General features: G+C 37.4%; 1 protein-coding gene across 1 annotated transcript; it reads right to left on the reverse strand.

The window, feature by feature from the left end:
- Window positions 1-2087: 2087 nt before the first annotated feature.
- On the reverse strand, window positions 2088-8926 carry hbp1 (HMG-box transcription factor 1). The gene is made up of 11 exons (XM_053641799.1): window positions 8850-8926; window positions 6614-6788; window positions 6197-6410; window positions 5817-5940; window positions 5550-5661; window positions 4949-5064; window positions 4559-4715; window positions 4235-4379; window positions 3780-4067; window positions 3349-3490; window positions 2088-3227 (listed from the first exon to the last, which is right to left on the reverse strand). The coding sequence occupies exons 1-11, from the start codon at window positions 8862-8864 to the stop codon at window positions 3210-3212; spliced, it is 1506 nt and encodes a 501-aa protein (XP_053497774.1). The 5' UTR covers window positions 8865-8926; the 3' UTR covers window positions 2088-3209.
- Window positions 8927-9274: the final 348 nt, after the last annotated feature.

Consider the following 9274-nt stretch of genomic DNA (forward strand, 5'->3'; position numbering starts at 1 on the left):
TTTGGAGACTTTCTGACCTCAAGGTGCAAATAACTTCTGCAATTCTCCAGCTGTGATCCTTGCAGATTTTTTGGCCACTTGAATCATCCTCTTCACAGTGTGTTGAGACAATATAGACAGATGTCCAATTCCAGATTGATTCATAACATTTCCGGTTGACTGGAGCTTCTTAATTATTGCCCTGATGGTGGAAATGGGCATTTTCAAAGGGTATTTTGCCTATGTGTTACCTCATGTTTATACCTCTGTAAAACAGGAAGTCATTGTTGAACTATTTCCTGTTCCTAGTCACCCAGGTGTACTAAAAAATTTTAAATATCAATGGGAATATACTTCAAATATATTTTTCTCATATGAATTCATGGGGGTGGCAATAATTGTTAACACACTTATAACACACCTATATTTAACAAAGATATTTTTTTGTGATAAACCTGTATTGTATTTGCTCTAATGGATATCAAACAATTGCAAGAATTTGAAAAAATTTTTTTAACAAAAAGATCAATAGATTAAACAATAAAGACAATTTGTCACAGCATTATTTGCTCATATTTACCAAGGGTGCCAATATTAGTGGAGGGCACTGTATTTTTATATCCATTACCTGACTTGTGCATGTCAGCAATAATCTGTCTCTTTTGTGTTTGTTAGGATTTGAGAACAGATATCCTGGGACAAGCCTCCAGAAAACTGTTAGGATTTGTGAATAGAGGGTTGCGATGTTAGGAAAAGAGAATGTACACAAAAAGATGGCACCCTTGCCTCACTACACACTTCCAGCACCAAGCACTTGGGAGAGTTCACCAAATGACACACAGACACACACAGTTCAAATGGTAAGATCTCTCATTTAGTCAAACAAAGGCAGAATATATATCATGGTGGCACACAACAGAGACAGTGGGATAACTAGTGATTGGCTAGGTGGAAGGGCATATTTGCATAAAACAGGAAGCATATCAATGTAAGGCAGGAACAACGCCATATATGGTTTTCAGGAAGTCATAGGTAACAAGCAAATGTTATTCAGGAAGATATGTAAATGCACACAAATGGTATTCGAGGAGACAAAGGAATGTGCAAATGGTGAGGGATTTTTATCTGTCTTTACCCGAGTTAACAGAGAAACAAAGAGAAAAAAGGTGCTAAAACAGGAACAAGGAAACGGGGTGGGCGTGTTCACCGTACACTTATCAGTGTTGAAAGTTTTTTTTTCCCCATGTAAGACAAGGGATTTTTATGTGTGTACAACCTCATATTTATTCCCCAGGGAAACAAGACAACGTGGTACAGGGCAACAACAGAGTTCATGGAGACTGAGAGCAAATGAAAAATAATACAAGTATTTCAAGAATGACAATATTATAATACAGGTTGTACCAAAAGTCTCCATGCATAGGGGAACTTAACTCTTTTTTTAACAAAATGTAACTTTATTTATAAATAATCTTCTACATGATTGCTATTTCTTTGTAAATACAACCAGACATATCTCCAAACTTTGGCTCCCATTTGGCAACAGTGATGTGTGTGATGTGCTTGCCATGTTTCCTGTTAAAGTCCATCGCAATCTTGTGACAGCAACCCGATACAGCCATGAGAACGATTTCAATATGTTCTTCTTTTGTCAAAGGCATTCTTAAAGGCTATTTGATATACTGTGTGGGTGTGTGTGTATAAAGTATGTTTTGGAAGACATTTTGCTACAAAGTATTTTAGGACAGTGTAGAGAAAATACTATACTCTATTACTATAGTAAGTAGTTTTTAAATAGTTCTGATGAGAATGATTTTTTTTTGTTAGAATAAAGATCATTTATTCCATTGCACAACTGAAAAATTAATGATTGTATGTAATGTTAATTTTTATACAATCATCTTTGCTCATTTCAATGAAGGATGCCAATAATTCTAGAGGGCACTATAAAGGGGTTTCACTCATAAATGTGCCACTATAATACCCATTCCACATTGTCTCTAAATTGTGTTTATTTAAAAAAAAAAATTAAAAAAAATTTACTTTATTGCAGTCTAAATGTATAGTAGTATACTAAATGCTAATAAGCTCCTACAAACCAAAGCAAGTGAGTGTACAATAATTTTAAAACTTTATTTATAATATGATACAAGAATATTTTGTGCAAGAACAGAATGGGAACATGGACCTGTACATTATCAACAACTCTTTTTCTCTAATGTGATGGCAGCCCTACAAAGCAGAAAATAAACTATACAGTTTGGCCATGATTGTGAGTAAAGTATATATATATATATATATAATTTTATACACAATATATCAGTTTGTATACATTTACTGGTTGTACAAGTTTATGTATGTACGTAAAGTGCAAAAACAAAACACTTACAGTGAAGGCATGGCCCTGAAGTGCTGTATGTGAGAGTGAATGTGTATTGTCATGTATTTGTGTTTATTTGTGATCAAGTAAATGTTTGTGTTTGTGTATGTGTGTGTGTGTGTGTGTGTATGTGTAAAAGCATGTTATGCACTATAATATGGCCGGTTGGAGGGTGCACAAACACCCATACGCACATTGCTCATTCTCCCACACAGTTTATGGTCTAGGCTGGTGTCTTCAGAATACAACCATTCCCAGTTCACTGATGAACATGAAATTCAACATTTGTCCATTTGCAATACAATGAGTGCAATATTTTGAGTTATACATACAACTCATATGAACAACTGTAAAACAAGCTGACTAGCATCTAAAATTCCTTTTTACATTTAAAAATATACTTTTTTGCTATGTATACTGCTCCTTTGCTCTCACTAAATAGCACCACAGGGTCTCACCTTTCAAGCATAGAAATACAAAATTACCTGAAAGTACAAGTGAGCATTATCTTACTTTGGAAGAATAAGGCATTTTCATAATTTTTTGAAAGAATAAGAAAAATATATGCGCTGTTAGTTTCATAGATATTTCAATATGCTTCATAATGTTTTATAATATATCTATGTGTGTGTGTGTGTGTGTGTGTGTGTGTGTGTGTGTGTATACACACACACACACACACACACACACACACACACACACACACACATATACATACACGCACAAATACACATATGTAGGTATCGCTGTAATGATGCTTTCTAGGTTTTTATCATCACAGTTAAGTCTCCTCTCTACAGGCGGATACATGCCATAGGTGATGTCAATCGCTCCCAGTCCTGTTTAATGGCTAGTTCTGCTGAGAACCCTAAAAGAACAAAGGCAGAGAATTAAGACAAAGCAGAACAGTTAAGTGATCCAAAACCTAAAATAATAAATAAATAAATGTAAATTTTTTAAGAATTATATATAAGAAAAGGGCATTTCACCGAGTTGGTTCTCTTGCGTTTCCAGCAATCTGGGTTGAGGCGTTTCTGCTCCTCAGCCAGTGCTTTAGCCTCCATGGTGTACATCCTTCTCTCCTCATTCTTCATTTTCTTCCACTTATCACCGAGAATCACACTAATAGCTCTGGTAAAGAGAAATGTTTTTCTTAATAATTCCAGCTTGTAAGTCAGGAACATAAAGACCAATAATATTGCTTGTTGTGTGAAATTCACTGTGCTAATATTGCAATATATGTGTATATGTGACTGTAAATGAAATATTGTTTGCAGAAAGTGTGACATTAGTTAGGAAGAGGTAGAGTGCATGAAAATTGTCAGTATGTATTTTTGCATTTAATTACCTTATTAATCTTTCTTAAATAAATATTGAAAGCTCACAATTATACCCTGAACTACTGTTAACACTTTTTAACCTGTTATCTTTTCCAGGATACATCTGCGTGTACTCCACTCGATACTTCTTAGCAAAAAGCATGAAAGCATTCATTGGCCGTTTGCATTTTGTGGGCGTGGCTCCACTTCCCCCTGAGGAGTGGCTACGTTGTGATTTGCTACTGGGGGAGTGATGGGAAGAGCCAGAACGCTCCAGCTTGTCACAGTCAGGGCTCACAGTGCCCCCGCTTGACTGGGATGCTCTTCGCTGGCGTGCCATACTGCTCAGCACATACACAGCAGATGAGTCCAGAGGGGTGAAGTCATAACTGCAATTAGAAATATAATGAACTGAAGGCCTTAGGAGCATTTATATACAGAACACCACCTACATATGTATACACTACATACAAGATTGCCTTAAATTACCATTAGCAAGGATATTGACCAATAGCCTTATAGCAGATATTAGTGAACTACCAATGACATTGTCTACCTCCTGAAGGTGTCAAAAACAGTTGAGTCATCACAGTTGATGGCATCACGGTGTCCTGGAGGTAGACACAAGTCCCCAACCTGCATTTCATAACAGGGAATGCCATGCTGCACCACAGTAAGGCTCGGATAAAAGGAGGACCAACCTACATTGCACACAAATTAGGTCTGTTAAATTTAACAATCACTACAAGACAGACAGTCATTCATAAGAGCAATGATGCTAATTACAATCAACATTTTGAATAGGACTTGTGTGTGTGCATTTAGATGAGGCTTTATTTGTGGCAAAAAAATGTGGCTACACTTTGTATGGTCAATTAACCTTTATTTTTCACGTAAAATGGATGATCCAATTGGCACTCAGCAGTTAGAAGACCAGCCTCTTGAGAACCAGGGTCAAAGGTTAATTTCAGAACCGACTGGCCAAATGACACCGTCTCCTCCAGGGCCACAAGTTTCAACCCCTCACATCCATATGTCTGCAAAGTAAAATCGAGAGGTCGATGTCAACACAACCTTCAACTACACTGTCTCCATCCTCTGTATAATAAACTCAACGCATGTTTTAAAATAAACAAAACATCTGTTTAAGGTGGTTATCTGGTGTATCTGACGAATTTCAAGTAGGATGACTTGTTATTAGCTCCTCTATTATCACTGGACACAGAATTATATGTAGGAGCACTTTATAAGCATATAAAGGCTGTATTACTTTAATAGGACTGAGGTGCATGCCTCCTTCATCATCAGACTCATCCTCAGACTCAGCCATGTCCTCTACCTCCTGCCACTCCACATTTGGCCCTTTGTGAAAACGCAGGCGTGTGCCTGTAGAAAAAAAACTTATGCTGTTTCTCTATGAATATAAACTCTTGAGTATTTGTATCTGTCTGTCAGTTTTGCTGTAGGGGAAAACTGAATACAATTAAAACTAGCCAGGTGAATTATGCCCCACAATTGGAGGATGGAAAGAAAAACATACAACTTAAATGACTGTGCCTGCACCCCTCCCTTGACCCATGTTCTTGTTTTGTTCTTTTTTATGTTGCAGTGGCACAGATCTAACAGAAGAGGGTGCTACCTCAGCTTCAACTGCTCATTCATAAAATGGCTGATGTTCAGCTAACACCTTTAAAAGATCAAAAAGGTCAGCTGGGTTTCCCAGAGAACTCAAAAATCCCTTTTTTCCCCTGAATTTATTACAAAAATATTGTGCTTTTTCTATGAAATCTTAGTGGCCATAATCTGTAACCTAAGGTCAAAAGTCAGTACAAGTATATGACAATGTGTGTTTGTGTATTTATGGCCTTTACCTTTCAGAAAGCAGTGCCAGACTGTGGAGGGCCAAGAATGAGACCATCCCATGTCATCATCATCAGACAGTGAAGACATACAGAATAACCCAGACTCAGACTCGCTGCTAGCCTGAAACAGGTTCAAAAACAGCATGACCTTATACAATATGTTTAAAGGACTGTAACGTAACTGCCAAATCCTGAAATCATAAGATTGCACAAACATGTAGCCATGTGCTTATAGGTTCTAATTATTCCATTCTAATCTGCTGTTGAATACTGTACCCTCGTGCGGCGACGTTCTCTCATGTGGCTACGAGCAAGACTGGGAGCACTGCTGGAGGCCAACGGAGGCCGAGCATAGGAATGTAAACTGTTACTGTGGGCAAAGATGTGCACAGGCGAAGACCTGCAGACACAGAATATGTTCAGTAATGCAAAAAGAATCATTTGAGTATTTAGAGAAAATCAAATAGGACACATTTTCAGAAGCATACTGAATAAAAAAATAAACAATTGCAGTGGAAGGTCCTGAATAATGCTGTAGTAAATATATTACATTTGAAAGAATCTTTCCTTAAAGATTCTACAGAAATTGCCATTTCATAACTCATATTATATTATCAGTTCAGCATTCTCCAGTGAACTTCCTGCATGTTGCTGACCTGGGGTGGGGTGCACTCTGCACTAAAGGACTTTGGGGACTGGTGGCGATGTTGGCTAGCTCTGTGAGCCAGTTTGTGTGGGAGATGCTACTGCTTTCTGATTGTGGGCTCCAGCCGTGCTCAGGCCTCTCTTCGTGTGACACACCTGTGACCACCTGGAACACTGCTGGGGACGACTGGTCATCCTGCACTTCCTGTAGTTCTGGCAAATCATCTGTAAAATAGGTCAAAAATAAAGGCCACACAGACTGTATAAACAGCAACACAATTACATGTTCAGCTGCACTTTTGTCTAAAAATAAACATGAGAAATGTTTGCAGTATGCATGCATTTTTGGCCAATTAATACATAATTTTACATTGACAGACTGATTGATAAACAGAGAGACTGAGAAAATAAGTCAATTATAGACTCACCATATTCAGTAGGGCCTTCAGTAGACGGGCAGCCTGGTGAAGATGGCAGGTCTTCGTTACACTTGAGCAGGTCAAAGCCCTCATCCATGCCGGAACACTCTGTCTCAGATTCCTGCACTCTTTTAGAGACTGTCTTTACCTCCCACACCATATTACACCTTGTCACATGAGCAGGCTGAATATATGTGAAGGGAAGGGAAATAAGGCTTAAAATAAGGAGTGGACCTCAAATAATAATATTCCAAATAACTTATGTGCACCTATTTTAAGATTTTATTTACTTTCAAATGAATGAATGAATTTACTTGATCAAAATGAAGTAATTATTTATTAAACCACCACTAGAATTACGTATTTACAACGGCGTTTTAGTGCAACGTAAAAATAATAATAACAAATGAAGATTACGAAAATAAAGTCGTAATATTTAGGAAATAAAGCTAAAATTACAAGAATAAAGAGGTAGCATTGTGAGATTAAAGTCGTGATATTTTGAGAAAAAATTCTAAATTACACCGCGATAAAGTTAGTTTTATATTGGACATGCGCAGATTCGAGATTCGCTCTTCGATTTCTCAATAAATAAAAGCACAAAAATGTGCATTTAAAATATACTCAGTTGTACTTTGTTTTTTGTCCACTGCAGAGCAAGAAAATACACATTTTGTCATGTTTGTGTGTTTATTTATTTGAGAAATAAAAGAGCGAATCTCGAATGTGCACCGAAATGTCCAACTTCACCGCGGTGGTCCACCGATAAACTCATCTAAATTCACTGGTACAGACCTGCTTATACATCACTCCAAACACCTACATAACTCCAAACACCTAAACATTAAGACTTTATTTTAGTATTACTGCGTTTATTCCTAAAATATTACGACTTTTAATCTCACAATGCTAGGACTTTCTTCTCGTAATTTTGACTTTATTCTTAAAATATTACGACTTTACTCTCGTATTTTTTTTACGTGGCACTAAAACGCCGTCGTACGTATTCCGATTTTTATTTATTAATTTATTTTTAACATTTATTCTTTAAAAGACAGTATGTCAACAAGGACGGCCATGCTGGCTATTGAGTAACCTCTCCTGCTTTAAAACATGTCTGTTGCGGTGTCCGTGTAATTATAATACACAGCGAAGACATATCACTACGCATTCTGAAAGAAACCTAAAACAAAACTGAACAGAAGTGACAAGTTTTTATTAAGGAAATGTAATAGCTTTGTTTGCGGACTTCCAGCCTGGTCACGTGACCCTCTTGCACGCAACCTTGTTTATAAACGCTGGGAGAGTTTGGCGCATGCGCGGCTGCACTCATTCATTCACAACTGCGTAACAACAGTCGACATAGAACAAGACATTTAATTTCGACTACTGAGATCCGGAGATCTTTAACAGCACTCGACGGCATTGAATTAAATTTACTGTAGGACGATGTCTGTTTCGATTTAAAAACGGATATGTTTAACAGTTCTGTTTGCAGCCAATACACACGGGACGAAAAAAATATCAGCTGTTAACAATCTCCATATTTTGACGTGTTATTTAACAGACAGAAAAGTGAGATCCTTCGGACTGTTCCCAAACGAAGGCTCGGTTAAATTCATAGTTGATATTTCAGAAAAGCTACTTAACACATCTAGTCAAACAAAGTAATATATTTCAGCCGTGATTAGTACAACAATAATAACACGAGTCTTTGTCCTAAAAAAAATCAACATCTCACATAGATAAAGTTCCAGTTTAATCAGATAATTGTTATTCTGGTTAAATCTTGTGCGCAATGAGCTGTCAGAAAGCTCCTTACTTCTCACTCAACTGTAAACAAAAGAATGTCAACAAGTTGAGACATGGCGCTCGAAGCCCTTCCGAGTATCACAATGAATGAAGGAACATTTATTTTTGGTAATATATGTAACGGTATAATTTTGAACACGACAGCTAGCTAGGACTTTCAACTGGTTATAACTAGTTGGTTAGTCAAGTAACTCAGCTGGCTGCAATGACTGGCGAGTTGCTCAGCCACAAGCAAAACAACAAACGTCGTAATGAGGGGGAAAAAAATAGATCTAACGATATGTATCGTTGTCATTTCAAAATGAAATAACGAATGACAACCTTTCTAATCGCCGGAGTAGAAATAACCGTTTATTAAAACGTTTGTGTCCATTTCAACTAATCAACGTTAATGTTCTGCTTCTTTGTAATCGTTCTCTAAGTTTTTACTTACCAGACCTGTCGCCATTACCGAATATCTCTAGCATTCTCCGAAAAGGCTGGACCGAATACTTTCAGACCTGCTCGCTCATTGGGCAATAGTTACGTCAATATAATGTACTCGAGGCGTGATTGGTCAGCTCTGGGCGCACTGCAGAGGGCGTGACTTGTTTTGTTATTGTTATGTTCATTGGTAAGAGTTTCATGCCCGTTACATTTGATGGTGCACTTCATTGGCTATGTCACTGTATTTTCCCCAGCCTTCTCTTTTGTTTTCGCCTTTGTTTTTATCAGTATCAGCAATCAGCTATAACGTTGTCCAAGTTTATTCTTTACCTACAGTTCAGGTAACCTAATCCTGGAGATTATGTGCCTTATACAGTTTAATTCATGACATACAGAAAAGTATGCTTTGTTCCCCACTACAGTTTCATACAA

The sequence above is a fragment of the Ictalurus furcatus genome, chromosome 14 (genome assembly GCF_023375685.1).
Source record: "Ictalurus furcatus strain D&B chromosome 14, Billie_1.0, whole genome shotgun sequence".
Classification (NCBI taxonomy): Eukaryota; Metazoa; Chordata; class Actinopteri; order Siluriformes; family Ictaluridae; genus Ictalurus; species Ictalurus furcatus.